General features: G+C 42.2%; 1 protein-coding gene across 3 annotated transcripts in view; it reads right to left on the bottom strand.

Moving 5' to 3' along the window:
• Window positions 1-21,753, bottom strand: part of LOC130275986 (laminin subunit beta-2-like) — a 133,965-nt gene that overhangs the window by 93,891 nt on the left and 18,321 nt on the right. For 2 of the 3 annotated variants that reach the window (XM_056524748.1, XM_056524750.1), the window contains exon 2: window positions 1,866-1,954. In XM_056524748.1, the coding sequence (XP_056380723.1) occupies window positions 1,866-1,920 (55 nt within the window). In that variant the 5' untranslated portion in view covers window positions 1,921-1,954. Of the gene's footprint in view, window positions 1-1,865; window positions 1,955-4,905; window positions 5,153-21,753 lie in introns of those variants that run through there. The other variant, XM_056524749.1, reaches the window with a different exon arrangement.

Below are 21,753 nucleotides of genomic sequence, written 5' to 3'. Positions count from 1 at the left end.
TTAAGATTTTTTTTTTACAGAAATAATTGTCAAAATCTGTTTAACTTTCTGAACCCATTTGATATGAAAAAAAAAAAAAAAAATGTTTTCCACCAGAGTACCCCTTTAGGGCAACATGAAAGTGAGGACAGCTTCTCTTTACTTTAAAATAAATATATATATATATGATAATTGTTTACCAGCTATGATCTATAGCCTTTCAGTTACAATATCTTTTATATAAAAACTCAAAGTGGATGTAAATAGGTTTGATTAGGTTTATATTAGAAGTTATATATTAGTCCTGGTATTTGCCCAATGACTCTGGTTTGGCTAACAGCCCTAGTCATGTTTCAAGGCTCTTATATGAGTCAGACATTGACTTAAAGAGAAGTTACTGATAAGCATATATAAAAGACTATGCCAGATTTTCAGACCCCTGTCTCCTCCAGGATGAGAATCATCTCTTACTCTCTGCGACGCAGGGTTGCTGGATCAGCCAATGCCCATTGATGATATCAAGGTCAGCAGCCTCTAAAACTATTCTTCTCCCATAAGGTTTAAAGGGGTACTCCGCCCCTAGACATCTTATCCCCTATCCAAAGGATAGGGGATAAGATGTCAGATCGCGGGGGTCCCGCCGCTGGGGACCCCCAGGATCTCGGCTGCAGCACCCACCTGTTGCGGCTTCCGGAAACGCTGGAGGCTTCAGCTCCCAACCACGGGGACATGAGATCGTGACTTCACGACTCCGCTCCATGTGACGTCATGCCCCGCCCCTCAATGCAAGTCTATGGGAGGGGCGTGACAGCGGCCACGCCCCCTCCCATAGACTTGCATTGAGGGGGCGGAGGCGTGATGTCACAATCTCACGTCACTGTGGTCGTGAGGCGTTAGGTTTAGGGCCTCCAGCGCTGCCGGAAGCTGCAACAGGTGGATGCTGCAGCCGAGATCCCGGGGGTCCCCAGCGGCGGGACTCCCGCGATCTGACCTCTTTCGATAGGGGATAAGATGTCTAGGGGCGGAGTACTCCTTTAAGTGGTGATATTGTTTTTTTTAAATTTATTATAGCTTCTGACAGATGTGTCTTGGAGACATGATAACTACGTTTCTTCTAATGGGGAAGTGATGCCTATGGGTCCCCTCAGGTACTCGGCCCTTGAATAAAGACAATATATGAGCACAGTCATAAGTGAACACTACCCTGCTGGGATGTCAAGCTGATGTTCAGAACATTTTGTTCCTGTAAGAAGTAAGCAATGAAGCAGATTGCATTCTTTTCCCATCCTCTGCACCTCTTAGGAATCACGAGACATATATTCCATGCTTCAAAACGTACAGTATACAGCTGGCATTCTGACTGCTCCACTATGCCTTTAACCCCATCTGTGCTTAGCTATAGCTGCAAATCAGCTTGATGGAACAGGACTGTTGTCCACACTGTCTAAAACCAGTGCAGAAACAAATCACAAGCTGCAGTAAATGGACAATGGCATGCACTACTTAAAGGGGTACTCCGCTGCCCAGCGTTTGGAACAAACTGTTCCTCTTCTGCGACCTCTTCACTTCCGACTGAACACAGCTCCATACATTTGGTAGTGTCTGTACTTGGTATTGCAGCTCATTTTATTGAAGAGTATGGAATGAACTGCAAAAGCATGTACAACTTTTAATAAATTTAAGAAGTGGATCTGGTCAGGCCTAGTTTGGGTCAGCCATATTAGCCCTCATGAAGATCTATTCTCTGTTACCAAAAAGATTATCTTCCCTGGCAGGAAGTCACATTGAGAAGACTCTTCCCCCTCATTATAATTTAATATATCGATGATAAGTCTTCGGTTTGAAAACAAATTCAATCATATGACTACAAAGCCTAGAAACCTTACCCAAAATCAGGAGAGACATAAATCCCAGACGCCATATTATTTTCCAATGTGACATCTCGCTATTTACATCCAAATGCTGGGTCTTTCACCTGAAGAAAATAAAATAAAAATAAAATAATGTGAACATTGTTTTAAAAAAGCATCCACCTAATATCACAACCTTAGCTATATCTTTGTCGACTGTAGACAAGGAAAAAGGACACAAAAGGAATCAAGACTGCTGACTTAAGCTTATTGCCATATGTCTAACTCAAGGTGTTTTCCATTGTCTAGAGTTAGAGCCATGCCAATAAAAGCCTCCAATATTTCTCATCGATGCTTCATATAATGCATTATTGCCACTCCTTTTGTGGTCCAGTACATTGGCTAGTTCAGTAAATATTCTGGAATGAAACAAGCAAACAAAGCACATGGATGAAACACGATGAATGACTCCAGGTACACAAGGGGATGTTCAAATGTGGCTATAAAATACAGGGGACTTCACCCAAACTTTATTATTTTTATTGCATGAATTCTGGCAAACAACAAAGTGACATTTTACTGCTCAGTAAACAGCACAGATTGTCTCAGGACTGGCATGAATGTCAGCTGGCACTACTCCCAAATACCACAGGGTTCCATGCCATCAGAATATAAACAAAAACAGAAATGAGGTTTTCTTGGATTAGTAAAATAGGGCTGGTCTTTTTCCAGCAAGTGCAATTCTCTAGCACCTATGCTAAGTCAGGTATTGCAACTTAGTCTCATTCAAGTCAATGGGACTGATCTGGCCACAGTCTATGGACAAAAGTGGCACTGTTTTGGTTAACAAAAAAAGTTCAAATCCTATATAACCACCTTAATGCATTTCTTAATTGTTCAGCCAACCAAACCAATAAGTGACCCCACCAAAGCCTGATACATGCTTTCAGTCTTTGACTTTCCTTAAATGGGCATTGTCACTTTAAAAAAGTTTTGACATGTTGTAGAGACATGTGTGAAGTTTTGGTCAGTCGGGGCCTGAGAGAGGAGCCCGGAAAAGAACTGGCTAAGCTGTTCTCTTCTGGCTTTGTTCCATGTGACTGGGACAAACTTACAAATGAAGTCTATTGGATAGTCTTTGTTTGCGTCACAGAGTGCAGGGAGTGAAGAGCCCAGCAGCACGCTTCTTTCCTCACTTATTTTAGCGATCAGTTGGGGTCTGAACACTCAGACCCCAACAGATTAAAGTTTTTGACATGTCTCTAGGATATGTCAAAAGTTTTTTTAAAGTGACAGGTACGCTTTAAAAACTAAAGGACATATTCAAGGGTAAAATCATATATTGGTTGCATTGGGCTACATGGCTACATTTTAAGGTCAGAATGATGTAAAACAAACTGGAAATATATAATCGCCATAAAAGCAGGAATATTTTCAGAATATTGTACGCTGGGGTACCAATATAGGATTCTGTGGAATTATGACCCCCTATGTTTGACCTAAGGAACCTATAAACTCCCATTGCCATAGCAGATGGTGTGAAGGCGCAATGATATGTTATGCAAATCACCATCCAGAGTGAAGTCATCACATACGGGTTAAATGAATGACTTTGCCACACACACCAAGTTACCCCACTTATTGTTTGGATCCTCCCTCCCAGCAGGTCATGGTCATGGACCAGTCAATAGATTCAGCTCTTCCTATTGAGACAAATTTCAGTATAAGAGGAACTTCTGGAAACATTAGCCCAGTAGTCCCGACCGACAGACCAGACCAGCAAACTCTATCATTCTATATATGAATGAACTAAAAAAAAAAAGTCCACACTTCACCTGTATTTTATAGACTTGGCAGCCGAGGCCAGGTGTACTCTACTACTTTAGAAAACATTTCCAATATTTTTGTTAATAAACATATTAATATGAATAATTTTAGATATCCTTCTACTGTAACACTCACGTTTTAAATGTTGGACATTTTTTTATGGTCTTACCACATAAGGCTAAGAGAACAACCGATGTCTTATGGGTAAAAAAAAAAAAAAAAGGGGTTATGCAGTAATAGAAAAACAGAGCTACCTGCCCCCTGTCCGCAGGCTGTGTGTGGTATTACAACTTGGTTCCATTCACTTCAATGAAACTGAGCTGCAAAACTAGACACAACTTGTGAACAAATGTGTGAATTTTTTAAAATAATTATTATTATTATTTAAAAGAAACCAGCTCTGTTTTTCTAATGCTGGATAACCCCTTTAAAGGTTTGCTGTCTTGTGTGATGCTACAAAAATTCCCACCACTTACCCTATACTACATACCGTATATGAACAATCATGCCCAACATTTTACAATATTACACAAACCTTTAAATGTGTGACCTATATCCGACTGGCTCCAAATATGGCATCAGAATAAATCCCTGGATCAATGTTCTGTCCCTATAAATCTAGTATCTATAACCTGTAATGTTATTACTCTCCAGGAATGCGCCCAGGCCCCTTTTGAACTCTTTTATTGAGTTCACTGTGACCACCATGACAATTAACATATCTGAACCAATGAAGACTTAATGCTAGAAAATAATCTAGCCTAAAAAATATTATAAGTATAGTTATTACATTATATTATTATATAATATACTCATTCTGAAATTCTTAACAGAATGAATATCTCAAACAAATTATTTTCATTAGAGATAAAGATGTAAAAATACAAATGTAATCAATTCATTGATTTATAATAAGAAACAAATATGTAAAAGAAAACAAAAACACTTAAATAAATGGGAAAAAATGTATATGTTTATCTATCTTTCCATACATAATAATTCAGAGAGCCAATAAATGCATTAATTCATTCATTCATTCAGATATTTCTACTAAAACTTTACTTGCACCACTACCATCCCACCACTTATTTGGCCTTCAGTCTCTCAGATAAGTTCTGAGACATCTTCAAGGTTTCTTAACATGTCCGGTTAATTTTATCTTCTTCGTTTCTAGACTCTACACTGTTTAATCATCTATTATACCAACCTAAATATATTTCTAGACATAATGTGACATTAAGTCAGTTACCTTGATGTTGACGTCACAGACACTTGTGTCTTCTAAAACTTGATGCCAAGGACCAAAACTTGTTACAAAGTTAAAGAATGAAAATGCAGTGTCTTATCTCTCACAGAGGGTCCGTCCCCCAATGATGCATGGGGGGTGTTACACCAACTTACAGCGTGAGAACACTAGCAATGTGAAAACATACAAGCAATAGTGCAGCGAGCAAGCAGGACTAGCGGGGCAGCTCTCCCTCCCTCCAGCCCTGATCCTAAATGGAGTGATTCTTATTCAAATTGGTACTGTCACTGGTGAGCGCAGGGCTGAAAGGGGAGCACATGGTTTCCAAGCTACAGGAATGCAGGGACTGATTTTTTTCTGCTCCGTGGGTCATACACTAAGCCTGCAGTCTCCATCGCTTTTTTATTTGGGACTGTATGGAGCCCCCCTTCCTAAAACAAGCCTGGTGGAAAGTTTTACAGGACTGGCAGCTGCTTTATCAACAAGCTGCAAATATATTCATTGCTCTTTATAAACATATAAACTCCAGGCAATAAACTGGGGGTGCAGACCTTTATAGAGAAATAATGCGTTTTTAAAGGGGTTGTCAGGGATTAGAAAAAACAGCGCCACAACTGACTACACTGATATTGCAGTTTACACAGGGACATGTATGCGTAATACGAATCGCCTGACTGTATAATCCAGCCTATCACCTGATATTTACTCCCATTGTTAACCCCTTAACAACATCGGAAGTAAATGTACATCCTAGCGCCCAGCATTTCAACTATGAAGTGAACACAGGTTCAGATCACCGTTAATGGTGGACATCAGTGATCATGCTGATGCCTGCCATTAATCCTAGATGCTGTGATCAATACTGATCAAGACATCTAAAGCAGTTGTGGGGCTTAGTTACATTTACCGGACCACTCGCAGTGAGATGGTGGGGGAACGATGAGTGAAAATGGCAGCTGGAGGTCTCCTCACCTGATTCTTGCCACTCTATTGCGATCCTCTTGTATGGTCTGCCTACTGGCAGGCTGTACAAGTAGATTGCAGATATCACTTATCAATGCTATGCCAATGCTTAGTACCGAATAGTAATAGCAATCACTATAGATTGCTATTAAAGGGGTATTCCAGGATTTGTTTTTATTTGACTATGCTACAGGGGCTGTGAAGTTAGTGTAGTTCATAATACAGTGATTTACCTTTGTTTGACAGCTGGTCTAGCAATTCTTATGTGATTTTTGCCCCAATGTTTATTTTTTACCAGCATACAAAAACAGTGTAATCTTTTTCCCAGGTTACAGTGCGGCGTGAGACATTACATCACTAGTCAGTTGATGAAAGGAGCCTGTCTGCTTCAATGGGTGAAGCGACTAGTGGATGGAAGGGAGATCATTCTGAAGTTTTGCAACGGCTGGAGGTACCCTGGTTAGAAAACACTGGTCTATTGCATGGAAGGGAGCTTAGGTGTGGGGCGGCTGATGTGTGGGAGGGAAAAAATTGACCTCACACTTGCAAACAAGGAATCATGGGACTTGTAGTTGGAGGGAACTCCAACAGGAAATAACCAGTTCACAAAAAAAAAAATAGCCTCAGTGTTATGGTAATCTCACAACACAGCCATTTAGTTCCAAGACAAGCACAGATCCTTCCTAAGCATGTCCATTACTGTCTGGAAGATAAGTACTAAAATCGCCTAATAGTGGTTAACCCCCTTAATAGTACCTTAAAAATGTAATTTAGATAGTAAAAATGTGAATAAGCCCCTCCCCAATACATATTTAATCACCCCTTTTTCCCCATTTTACAAAAAAAGACAAAACATTTATAAAAATAAATAGGCATATTAGGAATTGCCAGGCGTGGAAATGTCTATTGAAATATAATGTAAATGATCCAGTACGGTGAACTGCGTAAACATAAGAAAAAAAAAAATATATATATATATATGTTAAAGCTTAAAATTTCTGATTTCTGGTGACATTACATCCCAGAAAAATATGAAATAAAAAGTAATCAAAAAGTGACATGTATGCAAAAGGGGTACCAATAAAAAATGCAGATCATGGTGCAAAAAAAAGAGCCCTCATACAGCTGTGCATATGAAAAAAAAGAAAGTTATAGGGGGTCAGAATAGGGCCATTTTAAACATTTAAACATACTTCTTTTGTTAAATAACTTTGACTTTTTTTAAGAAGTCTTTTCAGTTTCCCTCACAAATAATATTTTTGGTTGCGCTGTACATTTTATGGTAAAATGAAAGGTGTCATTAAAAAGTACAGCTGGTAACGCAAAAAAAACAAGCCCTTATATGGATCTGTGGATGGAAAACGCTAAAATTTCAATTGGCTTTGTTCTCAGGGCCAAAATGGTCTGCGTTGTTAAGATGTTAAAATTTAGTTCATTATCAAACTATACACCCACATATGTCAGGGTCAGAAGCGCGTATCAAGAAACAAAGTCTGTGATCAAGGTACCACAAAATAATCATAGTAACATCTCATTTTTTTGGGTTGGCTACAGGTCCCCTGTAGGAGTTACAGGTCCCCTGTAGGAGCTATAGTTAAAGAGGTACTCTGGTGGAAAAAACATTTTTATAAATCAACAGGAACTGGTCACAGCAGGAACAATTAACAGCTTTAAAACAGGATTAGATACATTCATGGAATAAAATAACATTAATGCTTATGAAGAAATATAAAATCCCATCCCTTCCCCAATATCGCGCCACACCCCTACCCCTTAATTCCCTGGTTGAACTTGATGGACAAATGTCTTTTTTCGACCGTACTAACTATGTAACTATGTAACTGGTGCCAAAAAGTTAAACAGATTTGTAAATTATTTCTATTAAAAAATCTTAACCCTTCCAGTGCTTATCAGCTGCTGTATACTACAGAGGAGTCGAATAGTACTGTCTGATCACAGTGCTCTCTGCTGACATCTCTGTCCATGTCAGGAACTGTCCAGAGCAGGAGAGGTTTGCTATTGGGTTTTGCTCCCACTCTGGACAATTCCTGACATGGACCAAGGTGTCAGCAGAGAGCACTGTGGTCAGACAGAAAATAACTCAACTTCCTCTGTAGTATACAGCAGCGGAAGCAACTGCTGTACCAGATTTTTAAATAGAAGTCATTTACAAAACTGTAACTTTTTGGCACCAGTTGATATAAAAAAAATCTGTTTTTCACCCGAGTACCCTTTTGACTTTAAAGTGTACACTGGTTCTGTACACTGAGGACAAGCAGGGCTCTGTGAACTGAGGACAAGCAGGGCTCTGTGCACTGAGGACAAGCAGGACCCTGTACACTGAGGACAGGCAGGGCTGACAAGCAGGGCTCTGTGCACTGAGGACAAGCGGTGCTCTGTACACTGAGGACAGGCAGGGTTCTGTACACTGAGGACAAGCAGGGCTCTGTACACTGAGAACAAGCAGGGCTCTGTACACTGAGGACAAGCAGGGCTCTGTACACTGAAGACAAGCAGGGCTCTGTACACTGAGGACAAGCAGGGCTCTGTACAATGAGGACAATAAGGGGTCTGTGCACTGAGGACAGGCAGGGCTCTGTGCACTGAGGACAGGCAGGGCTTTGTGCACTGAAGACAAACAGTGCTCTGTGCACTGAGGACAGACAGGGCTCTGTACACTGAGGACAAGCAGGGCTCTGTACACTGAGGACAAGCAGGGCTCTGTACACTGAGGACAGGCAGGGCTCTGTGCACTGAGGACAAACAGGGCTCTGTGCACTGAGGACAAGCAGGGCTCTGTACACTGAGGACAGGCAGGGCTCTGTGCCGTGAGGACAAGCGGCGCTCTGTACCCTGAGGACAAGCAGGGTTCTGTACACTGAGGATAAGCAGGGCTCTGTGCACTGAGGACAAGCAGGGCTCTGTGCACTAAGGACAAGCGGGGCTCTGTACACTGAGGACAAGCGGGGCTCTGTGCACTGAGGACAATCAGGGCTCTGTGCACTGAGGACAAGCAGGGCTCTGTACACTGAAGACAGGCAGGGCTCTGTGCAGTGAGGACAAGCGGCGCTCTGTACACTGAGGACAAGCAGGGTTCTGTACACTGAGGACAAGCAGGGCTCTGTACACTGAGGACAAGCGGGGCTCTGTACACTGAGGACAAGTGGGGCTCTGTACACTGAGGACAAGCAGGGCTCTGTACACTGAGGACAGGCAGGGCTCTGTACACTGAGGACAGGCAGGGCTCTGTACACTGAGGACAGGCAGGGCTCTGTAAACTAAAGACAGGCAGGGCTCTGTAAACTGAGGACAGGCAGGGCTCTGTGCACTGAGGACAAGCAGGGCTCTGTACACTGAGGACAAGCAGGGCTCTGTGCAGTGAGGACAAGCAGGGTTCTGTACACTGAGGACAAGCAGGGCTCTGTGCAGTGAGGACAAACAGGGCTCTGTACACTGAGGACAAGCAGGGCTCTGTGCAGTGAGGACAAACAGGGCTCTGTACACTGAGGACAAGCAGGGCTCTGTATACTGAGGACAAGCAGGGCTCTGTATACTGAGGACAAGCAGGGCTCTGTGCAGTTAGGATAAGCAGTTCTGTATACTGAGGACAAGTGGGGCTCTGTACACTGAGGACAAGCAGGGCTCTGTACACTGAGGACAGGCAGGGCTCTGTACACTGAGGACAGGCAGGGCTCTGTACACTGAGGACAGGCAGGGCTCTGTAAACTAAAGACAGGCAGGGCTCTGTAAACTGAGGACAGGCAGGGCTCTGTGCACTGAGGACAAGCAGGGCTCTGTACACTGAGGACAAGCAGGGCTCTGTGCAGTGAGGACAAGCAGGGTTCTGTACACTGAGGACAAGCAGGGCTCTGTGCAGTGAGGACAAACAGGGCTCTGTACACTGAGGACAAGCAGGGCTCTGTGCAGTGAGGACAAACAGGGCTCTGTACACTGAGGACAAGCAGGGCTCTGTATACTGAGGACAAGCAGGGCTCTGTATACTGAGGACAAGCAGGGCTCTGTGCAGTTAGGATAAGCAGTTCTGTATACTGAGGACAAGCAGGGCTCTGTGCACTGAGGACAAGCAGAGTTCAGTACATTGAGGCTCTATGACATGCCCCTGGCTCACACAGCAGGAGGATTGACAAGCCCGGAGCCTGCACAGAGCCATGCTTATCCTGCCTTCACTTCCTATATTTGGTTTCCTCACAGATACACATAGACAATAGCTGCAGGAACAGCATTTTTTCACCCATAAATATACTAAGTTTTAACCAAAGTATATTACAAATATACATATAATGATATTATCTACAGTATATAAAATGTTTTTGTAAATTATAGGTACACTTCAAAAAAGAACTCTGTCAGATCTTGAGTAATGCATTCAAATCCCCTACATGAGTGTGTTAGAAACACAGGTGTCAAGGAGACTGAAGGGTCTCCACATGAGTAATCCTAATGGATGTCTAAGGTGTAGTAGAGCCAAGTATGTCATTGAGCACAGTGATTTTACAATGTATTATCTGTTCTGTATGCATTATCTATCTACACTCTGCTAAACCTGTATTTGTAAGAGTGTGTACAAGATTACTAAAAAAAAAAGGCTGCTTTCTTCTAGAAACAAGGCCTCCCCTGTCCATGGGCATGTCCATATTTTAGGGTGGCTTTTCTGAAGTCAATGGGGTTGAGCTGGAATACCACGCACACAGGTATAGTGTCATTGTTTGAAGAAATCTAATCACAGCCTATAAGGTACCATGGTGTCTTATTCATCTTTATAGAAAACTGGTCAAAGATTACAGCTGCCATTTTGTGTCTTTAAAGGGGTACTACAACAAAAACAAAGATAATGTACAAATGGAAGCACACCAAGGTATTGAAGTAGATCACAAATCACTATCTTTATTGAGAGCATATATATGACATGACAAAAACAGAAAAAATGATGACAGACACTGAAAAATTAAAACCATTTAAAAAGGCCCACACTGGGCCACACCACACAAACGAGACATAGTATATGTCTCGTCTGGACAAGGGCTGAGATATAAGTCGTTCCAACCAATAACAGATGAAAAACGTGCAGAAGAACTGTGCCTCTACCTAGCCTAAATCACTGGAGCTCACCAAAAGGTGAAATACACAATAAGAAACATCACAGTAAAAAAGCATCAGATGGTCTCACAGTGAAGATATCAGAGAGTGACATGCACGGCTCCTAGAAATAAAGTGCTATATATGAAAGTCATCAATTAGAGACAGGTAAATAGGAGACAAATGCGAATAAAAGGCCAGATATGAAGAGGCAAGGCCTGCAAACAAGGTTAGAGCAAGATATCACCCTTCCGCCCAGGTCCAAAAAACTCCACGCGTTCCGTCACTGAGTGACTTCCTCAGGAGTGACACTGTTATTGGTTGGAACGCCTTATATCTCAGCCCTTGTCCAGGAAGACATATACCATGTCTCGTTTGTGTGGTGTGGCCCAGTGTGGGCCTTTTTAAATGGTTTAAATTTTTCAGTGTCTGTCATCATTTTTTCTGTTTTTGTCATGTCATATATATGCTCTCAATAAAGATAGTGATTTTTGATCTACTTCAATTCCTTGGTGTGCTTCCATTTGTACATTATCTTTGTTTTTGTTGTTGTTCCAAATTAATGTTGGTTAAGCACCATGGATTAGTATACACTTTTTCTTTTGAGTATTTAAAGGGGTACTAGGCCCTAGACATCTTATCCCGTATCCAAGGATCTCCCTGCTGCACCCAGCATTCCTGTAGAGCGTCGGGTGCAGTGCCGAAGGCTCGTGACGTTATGGCCATGCCCCCTCAATGCAAGTCTATGGGAGGGGGCGTAATGGCCCCTCCCATAGACTTGCAATGAGGGGGCATGGCCGTGAACGTAACGAGCGGGGTGTGACGTCACGAGCCACTGCTCTGCATCGCCAGTCATCTGGCATGGAGCAAAGTTCACTCTGTGCACCGGATGTCTGGGGTGCTGCAGCCGAGATTGCTGGGGTCCCCAGCGGCGGGACCCCCGTGATCAGACATCTTATCTTAGTGTGGTTATCGCTTCCTTTTCCCTGTAGTATAACACCACAATGATTGAGAGTGTCTAATTATTAATTAATAATAATAACAATATATTATAATATATATTGTTAATTCATTAATTATAATTAATAATAATTAATTATTATTGCCCCATTTGTTCTTATTCCCCCCCCCCCCCCCCCCATGTAGCAGATGTCATCTTGGCACAATTGGCTGAGCTCAGAACAGTCCTATGTATAAGTGGCTATTGTGCACAAATTGGCAGATGAATAGAAGAGGAAACACCAACAAGTCTGTGGCAACATCTTGTAGAGCGGCTAATTAACGGTGAGAGGAAGTTGTCTGTCCAGGGTGGTGAGAGACGTGTGGGGTCCGGATGAATCATTGGAATTAAACCAAATGAGTGTTTATAGGACACATTATCATTTGTTGTGTTAATTGCTGTAATCTTGGTATATTATTGCAATGTTATGATACTCCATGAACAGATTTAACGACTATTATATAAGCCATATGCAACCAGTCAAATGGAAGGGTCAGCTGTATGATACAGCAGTGCTGGATAAAGGTTTGTGGTGGCGCCTGGGCAAAACATGTGCGGGACCCCCTGCTTTGTGTTATGGAAGAAAGAAGTATCAGTATTTGGGCCAAATTAATACCTCCATAATGTGTCAAATAATAAGCAAATGTAATACAATTAAACCAAACTTTCTTACATCTTTATTCTGTGTCATGCCAAAATAATACTACAGTTCTCTTAGCCTATATATTACTGCCAATATTGCCACCAAATAACGGGATGACTGGCCTTGCTTGACACCTGTTCCAGAGGGAAGTGGACACGCAGCTGGTACCATGATGTGAGATCTCGGCCTATGAGAAGAAGGTTTAGAATAAACCACAAGGACAGAATGTGGCAGGTTGTAGATTGAGTTGACTCCTAGGCATTTGCCCACGCTATAATCAATATAAGGCGAAGATCATAAAGAGATACATGACCCCATATTAGGTCATATGTTCAGCTCAGATAAGGGCATCTTAAGCCGGATTTATTTATCTACTATACTTCTTTTCGTCTGGAGACACATTTTTCTGAGATAGCATCAGCGTTCTAAACAAGAACATCAATTACATTTCATATTTCCTGTTGACATAATCCTCTGAGCAGCATCGGTGGAATAATATTTCCTTGAAAACAATAGCCAGACTGATCTTATTACTACATATGACCCTGGTAAGAGAGTTAATGTCACCAAATTTGTCTTACCTGGAGGCAAATACTTAGTTGGGTTCTAAAGGGTCTTGTTCATTGACTGTTGTGGTGCCCAAGGCAAATCTTCAGCCAGGTCACAGTAACACGATGCCCATATAGGTGCTTTGGATTTATTTGGTGTCAAATGTTGCCTTCTACAAACTAGATAATAGTGTGGTCTTTTGACCTATGATTTGTACTTAGGCTACAACTGCTGCAGGCTAGACTGGGGTGGGAAGTCTAAGAATTTAACCCTTGACCACCATTGAGAAATGGACTTCGCTGTAGAGTGATCCCCTAGACTTGGTTCAGTTATGGTCACTAGTTGGCAGGCATGTGCAGCACTATAACAGGACACGGAATGAAGACAGGACAGGAACTAGAATATACTGAGAACACAATCCAGACACCAAGTCAGAACCAGGCTATAACCGATGTCTTGGAGCAGGTCAGTGGTGAATCTAGGAGGTACCAGTATGACCAAACAAAACAAGAGACCTAGGACAGAGGAACAGCTATTAGGAACAGGCTTAGGACAGAACCCAGCGATATGAAGAACATTGATTAAGAATAAGCCTCAGATGAAACAAGAAGGTATCAGAAACAAGGAATAAGACTAGGAATGGGGTGGGAATGTGTAGAGGAATAGACCAGGAACGTAGCAGCTTGAGGAAATGTGCACAGGAATAGAAGGCTGCACAGAAGCAGAACAAAAACGTTGATAGACTGTAGATGACACTCCGAGGAGGCTCAGGAGGACCCTGCTGGTTAAAAAAATTGTATAACTCAGTATCAGCATGGGTTTATGAGGGATTGGTCCCGTCAAACTACTCTGGTCACCTTTTATGAGAAGATGAATTCAACACTGGACTGGGATGAGTCATTGGATGTCATGTATTTTGACTGTTCCAAAGCATTTGATACAGTGCCACAAGGTTTGTACGTAACATAGGAATGCTTGGTGATAATATGTGCAAGTGGGTAAAGAAATGGCTTAGGGATAGGAAACAGATGATTAATGGTGCATACTCTGATTGGGACACTGTGGAGTGGCACTAGGGTATTTGTGCCCATCTCTTAAATATATTTATAAATGACTTTGTAGGTGGGATTGAACAGTTTTTCAGATAATAATAAACTGTGTAAATGAATTAACACTATAGAGGACAGAGCCCTGTTACAAATCGATGTGGATAAGTTGGAGACTTGGGCTGTGAAGAGGCATATGAGGTTAAACACTGATAAAGGTTATGCATAATGGGATGGGAAATCCATTCAAAAATTACTTCCTAAAAACAATGTTTACAAGAGAAGTGAAAAAGGACTTTTAGGTGACAGTAAAATTACCTGTAGCAACCAGTGTCAGGGAGCTGCTGCCAAGGCAAATTACCGTAGGTCATGGGTTTATAAAAAGGGGAATACAGTAGATGCACATGACTTGAACATAGTTCTACTACTGAACAAATAACTAGTCAGACTGCATATAATATTGTGTACAGTTTTGGACAGCAATGCAAAAGAAAGATTGTGTGGTCAACTGAATAAAATGGATTGTTACCCAGAAGTATTATCAAAATTTGGGTTATTTTGTTTAGAAAAAGAAAAAAATAACTGAGAGGCAGCCTTTTAACTATGTGTACATAGATCCAATCTCTTCTATGATCTTTTTATATTTATGACTGTATCTATAATAAGGGGAAATCTAGGGGAAAGAAGAATTTCACATTAGCATAGAAGAGGATTCTTTATTGTAAGAGCAGAGAGACTATAGAGCTCTGCCACAGAAAGTGCCCGCCTCTGAAACCTGCACCTATCTGCAGAACAAGGTCGTCAGGGTTATTAAAAATAGCTTTTGCAAAACCACACTGTGCAATGTCTGTGGTTAAAGGGTACCTCTCATCAAATAAACTTTTGATATATTTTAGATTAATGAATGTTGAATAACTTTCCAATAACATGTTAATGAAAAATATGTTTCTTTCTATTGTATTTTTCCCGATCAGTCCTGTCAGCAAGCATTTCTGACTCATGCTGGAGTCCTAAACACTCAGAGCTGCCAGCCTGCTTTGTTCACAGCCAAACAGGCTGTGAACAAAGCAGGCTGGCAGCTCTGAGTGTTCTCCTTTGAGAACAAAGCAGACTGGCAGCTTGTAGTGTTTAGGACTCCAGCAGGAGTCTGAAATGCTTGCTGGCAGGACTGGTAGGGAGACCCCTAGTGGTCATTTCTTCAAAGTGGAAAATTAAATAGAAAGAAGCATATTTTTTAATAACATGCAATTGTGAAGTTATTCTGCATACATTAATCTATAATATATCAAAAGTTTTTTTGATGAGAGGTACCCTTTAAGTTATAAAGCTAACTTTGCTGTTTTTGGAATTCTCTCCTTCTCCGGCCTAGATGGGGCATTGGGGCTCTCATTCTAGACATAGATATGGGTCTTAAAGGTGGGACCCACACCTATCACACATTTTTGCATGCCATTTGTTAAATCATATCGTTACAAAGTGATTACATGGATACTGTATGGCAGCTTTATTTTAGTACTGCATAGCATTATTATGTGGTCATTTTATGGATGTGCTATCAATACACTATATGGTACAAAAATGCAAGTAACTGAGAAAAACTGAAATCGTGAGCTTCCCGCACGATCCCGGCTATCCATGGTGGCTTCAAGACGCTGCTGACTCATACACTGCGATGAGTTGCTGGACTTTTTTCCGCTCCTTCTTTATTACACTATATGGTACACTATATGATTTTCATTAAGTATAGAGGTATAATTTGAGCATTATATAGAGGTATTTATACACACATAAACATATATATATGTATGTATGCAAATATAGATAGATGCACCCCTTAACCCCTTCAGGACCAAGCCCATTTTGGCCTTAAGGACCAGAGCGTTTTTTGCACATCTGACCACTGTCACTTTAAACATTAATAACTCTGGAATGCTTTTAGTTATCATTCTTATTCCGAGATTGTTTTTTCGTGACATATTCTACTTTAACGTAGTGGTAACATTTTTTGGTAACTTGCATCCTTTCCTTGTGAAAAATCCTAAAATTTGATGAAAAATTTGAAAATTTTGCATTTTTCTAACTTTGAAGCTCTCTGCTTGTAAGGAAAATGTATATTACAAATAAAAAAAAAATTTATTCACATATACAATATGTCTACTTTATGTTTGCATCATAAAAGTGACGAGTTTTTACTTTTGGAAGACACCAGAGGGCTTCAAAGTTCAGCAGCAATTTTCCAATTTTTCACAAAATTTTCAAACTCACTATTTTTCAGGGACCAGTTCAGGTTTGAAGTGGATTTGAAGGGTCTTCTTATTAGAAATACCCCACAAAAGACCCCATTATAAAAACTGCACCCCCCAAAGTATTCAAAATGACATTCAGTCATCATTTTAACCCTTTAGGTGTTTCACAGGAATAGAAGCAAAGTGAAGGAGAAAATTCACAATCTTCATTTTTTACACTCGCATGTTCTTGTAGACCCAATTTTTAAATTTTTACAAGGGGTAAAAGGAGAAAATGTATACTTATATTTGTAGCCTGATTTCTCTCGAGTAAGCACATACCTCATATGTCTATGTTAAGTGTTCGGCGGGCGCAGTAGAGGGCTCAGAAGGGAAAGAGCGATAAGGGGATTTTGGAGAGTACGTTTTTCTGAAATGGTTTTTGGGGGGCATGTTGCATTTAGGAAGCCCCTATGGTGCCAGAACAGCAAAAAACCCTCACATGGCATACCATTTTGGAAACTAGACCCCTTGAGGAACATAACAAGGAATAAAGTGAGCCTTAATACCCCACAGGTGTTTCACGACTTTTGCATATGTAAAAAAAAAATATTTTTTTTCACTAAAATGTGTGTTTCCCCCCAAATTTCACATTTTTCCAAGGGTTAATAGCAGGAAATACCCCCCAATATTTGTAACCCCTTCTCTTCTGAGTATGGAGGTACCCCATAAGTTGACCTGAAGTGCACTATGGGCGAACTACAATGCTCAGAAGAGAAGGAGTCATATTTGGCTTTTTGAGAGCAAATTTTGCTCGGGGGGCATGTCGCATTTAGGAAGCCCCTATGGTGCCAGAACAGCAAAAAATACCCACATGGCATACCATTTTGGAAACTAGACCCCTTGAGGAATGTAATAAGGAATAAAGTGAGCCTTATTACCCCACAGGTGTTTCACGACTTTTGCATATGTAAAAAAAAAAAAAAAAAATTTCCACTAAAATGTGTGTTTCCCCCCTAATTTCACCTTTTTGCAAGGGTTAATAGCAGAAAATACCCCCCAAAATTTGTAACCCCATCTCTTCTGAGTATGGAGGTACCCCATAAGTTGACCTGAAGTGCACTATGGGCGAACTACAATGCTCAGAAGAGAAGGAGTCATATTTGGCTTTTTGAGAGCAAATTTTGCTCGGGGAGCATGTCGCATTTAGGAAGCCCCTAAGGTGTCAGAACAGCAAAAAAAAACACACATGGCATACCATTTTGGAAACTAGACCCCTTGAGGAACGTAACAAGGGGTACAGTGAGCATTTGCCCCCCACTGGTGTCTGACAGATCTTTGGAACAGTGGGCTGTACAAGTTTTCATTTTCATGGACCACTGTTCCAAAGATTCGTCAGACACCTGTGGGGGGTAAATTCTCACTGCACCCCTCATTACATTCCGTGAGGGGTGTCGTTTCCGAAATGGGGTCACATGTGGGGTTTTTTTTTTTTTGCGTTTGTCAAAACCGCTGTAACAATCAGCCACCCCTGTGCAAATCACCTCAAATGTACATGGTGCGCTCTCCCTTCTGGGCCTTGTTGTGCGCCCCCAGAGCACTTTGCGCTCACATATGGGGTATCTCTGTAGTCGGGAGAAATTGCGTTACAAATTTTGGGGGGCTTTTTTCCCTTTTACCTCTTGTGAAAATGTAAAGTATAGGGCAACATCAGCATGTTAGTGTAAAAAATAAAAAAATTTTACACTAACATTCTGGTGTAGACCCCAACATTTCCTTTTCATGAAGGGTTAAAGAAGAAAATACCCCCCAAACCTTGTAACACAATTTCTCCCGAGTACGGCGATACCCCATATGTGACCCTAAACTGTTGCCCTGAAATACGACAGGGCTCCAAAGTGAGAGCGCCATGTGCATTTGAGGCCTAAATTAGGGATTTGCATAGGGGTGGACATAGGGGTATTCTACGCCAGTGATTCCCAAACAGGGTGCCTCCAGCTGTTGCAAAACTCCCAGCATGCCTGGACAGTCAACGGCTGTCCGACAATACTGGGAGTTGTTGTTTTTCAACAGCTGGAGGCTCTGCTTTGGAAACAGTGGTGTACCGGATGTTCTTATTGGGGGAGGGGGGCTGTTTAGGGGTATGTGTATATGTAGTGTTTTTAACTTTTTATTTTATTTTGTGTTAGTGTAGTGTAGTGTTTTTAGGGTACAGTCACATGGGCGGGGGGTTACAGCGAGTTTCCCAGCGCAAAATTTGCTGCATCTCAAGATGCGAGAAACCCACTGTAAAAGCCTCGCCCATGTGAATGTACCCTGTACATTCACGGGGGTGGCGGGGCGGGGGGGCTTGCATCAGCTGTTGCAAAACCACAACTCCCAGCATGCATGGTCTGTTAGTGCATGCTGGGAGTCATAGTTTTGCAACAGCTGGAGGCACACAGGTTAGGAAACACTGAGTTAGAAACAGACAATGTTTCCCAACCAGTGTGTCTCCAGTTGTTGCAAAACTACAACTCCCAGCATGCCCAGACAGCTGAAGGGCATGCTGGGAGTTGTAGTTCGGCAACATCTGAAGGGCCAGATGTTGCTGAACTAAAACTCCCAGCATGCCTGGACAGTCAGTGCATACTGGGAGTTGTAGTTTTGCAACAGCTGGAAGAGCACAGATTGGAGACCATTATACAATGGTCTCCAAACTGGGGCCCTCCAGATGTTGCAAAACTACAACTCCCAGCATGCATGGTCTTTTAGTGCATGCTGGGAGTTATAGTTTTGCAACAGCTGGAGGCACACAGGTTAGGAAACACTGAGTTAGAAACAATGTTTCCCAACCAGTGTGTCTCCAGCTGTTGCAAAACTACAACTCCCAGCATGCCCAGACAGCTGAAGGGCATGCTGGGAGTTGTAGTTCGGCAACATCTGAAGGGCCAGATGTTGCTTAACTAAAACTCCCAGCATGCCTGGACAGTCAGTGCATGCTGGGAGTTGTAGTTTTGCAACAGCTGGAAGAGCACAGATTGGAGACCATTATACAATGGTCTCCAAACTGGGGCCCTCCAGATGTTGCAAAACTACAACTCCCAGCATGCCCGGACAGCCAAAGGCTGTCTAGGCATGCTGGGAGTTGTAGTTTTCAGACTCCTAGAAGCAGCAGTGAAGATCTTCACTGCTGCCTCTGAGGACCATATACTCACCCGTCGCTGCTCGTCCACGTGGCCGGTCCCGCGCTGCTCCTCGGTCCCGCCGCTGGATCAGGTAAGTCCGCCGGTCCCCTCGTGTCCCCCCCCCCTATCCTGCAGGTCCCCGCGAGCCCCTGCAGCGCTTCGTCCCCCGTTCTGCCCGACTTCCAGGGGCGGGCAGTGCGGGGGATCTGAACTTTCACCCCAGATCACTGTGATTGGTCCACAGGGACCAATCACAGTGATCGCTGACCAGGACCATCAATTGATGGTCCTGGGGGTGAAGCAGAAGTTGTCCCCTGCTGGAAACAGCGGGACTTCTGCCAGTTAACCCGTGCGATGCTGCGCATCGCCGGGTTAACTGAATGTCATTTATAAACGCCGGGATGCGCGAACGCACTGCACAACCCGGCGTTTATATATGACATTCTGCGGGAAGGGGTTAAAGCAGCACTCTGTTAAATGAATGCACTTCATACGGCCAATTAAAAATATCCCTTTGTCTTGAACCTTCTATTGTGTGTTTCTGTGACATGCCCACCCTGCCAGGGGTTTATGGGTACATTGTCCTCTGAAGGATTGCCATTTTCTATTCAAAAGAATAAATGAGGCCTGATCACAGTTTGCTTACTGTGTGATTGACCTGTGACCCGGATTCCTCAGCCAAAATCCAATTGGGATGGATGAGAATCTCTATCATGTTAAAGCTTAGACTAGAATATGCAGTATTGCACTAGGGTGCACTTTTGCAAAGCCCCCTTTAATAAAAGCACAGTTATTACCTTTGATTAAACATCATTTTGTTTTATAATGTCCAATTTATGTCTGTACCCCTAGAATTGTAAAGTGCTAATATGTTAGATTTATAAATATATATATATATATATATATATATATATATATATATATATGCATACAGTAGTCCCTCAAGTTAAAATATTAATTGGTTCTGGGACGACCATTGTATGTTGAAACCATTGTATGTTGAGACCAGAACTCTATGGAAACCTGGTAATTGGTTCTAAAGGCACCAAAATGTCATCCGAAAATAGGAAAAAGTGAGGATTAAAGAAAAATAAGTAGATAACTAATATAGATAAAGCAAATCCTTACATATAAAAGTAATAAAGATCTGCTGGGAGCTGTAAATCACTGTCAATGTCAGTGTTTTCCCAAGCAGGGATCCTCCAACTGTTGCAAACCTACAACTCCCAGCATGCCCGGACAGCCAAAGGCTGTCTGGGCATGCTGGGAGTTGCAGTTTTGCAACAGCTGGGGGCACTCTGCTTGGGAAACACTGGTCTATGTAGAGGACAGGAGCTTCTTCGGAGTCCTGTACAGTACACACAATGTCCTAAAAAAGTAATGGAGTCACCCTCACCTGGTGTCCAAAGGAGCAGCTAACCCTGGTACAGGTAAAGTGTACAGAACATGTAATACAGTGGTCTTCAAACTGTGGCCCTCCAGATGTTGCAAAACTACAATTCCCAGCATGCCCGGACAGCCTTTGGCTGTCCGGGCATGCTGGGAGTTGTAGTTTTGCAACATCTGGAGGGCCACAGTTTGAAGACCGCTGATGTAATACCTCCCTGTACTGTAGGGGGCGCTACCAGACACCAGTCAGTGCATGCACTTCAGTAATACAGGTGTTTTACCAGTGAATGCCCATTTTGATTGGTCGGTTCTTCCAGCCATTGACACGTTTTACAGATCTGGACTGTCTGTAGCATTGTATGCTGAATCTGGTTTCAACTTACGATGGTCCAGAAAAGACCATTGTATGCTGAAACCATTGTATGTTGAGGCCATTGTAAGTTGAGGGATCACTGTAGTTACATCATCATTATTATTACTGTTGTTATTTTAATTATTATTACTATTGTCAACCCTGCTATTTATTTTGTATGAGGGGTAGAGAAAGGAGGTAACAACTACTTGGCACACATTTCTGGCTCAGGAAAAAATGGTTGCCATCAGTTTATCAGTGATGAACTAAACTGAATATCCTCCCTATATGTGACCCCTCTATAGACGCGAACATGAACCCGAACTGGAAGAATGTTCATGCTTGATTGTCAATTGCCATGTATACATTGGGGGAGATTTATCAAAACCTGTGCAGAGGAAGAGTAGTGCAGTTGCCCAT

The sequence above is a fragment of the Hyla sarda genome, chromosome 6 (assembly GCF_029499605.1).
Source record: "Hyla sarda isolate aHylSar1 chromosome 6, aHylSar1.hap1, whole genome shotgun sequence".
Lineage (NCBI taxonomy): Eukaryota > Metazoa > Chordata > Amphibia > Anura > Hylidae > Hyla > Hyla sarda.
The sequence above is the reverse complement of the archived record's forward strand: the minus strand, read 5'-3'. Positions and strand labels throughout refer to the sequence as shown.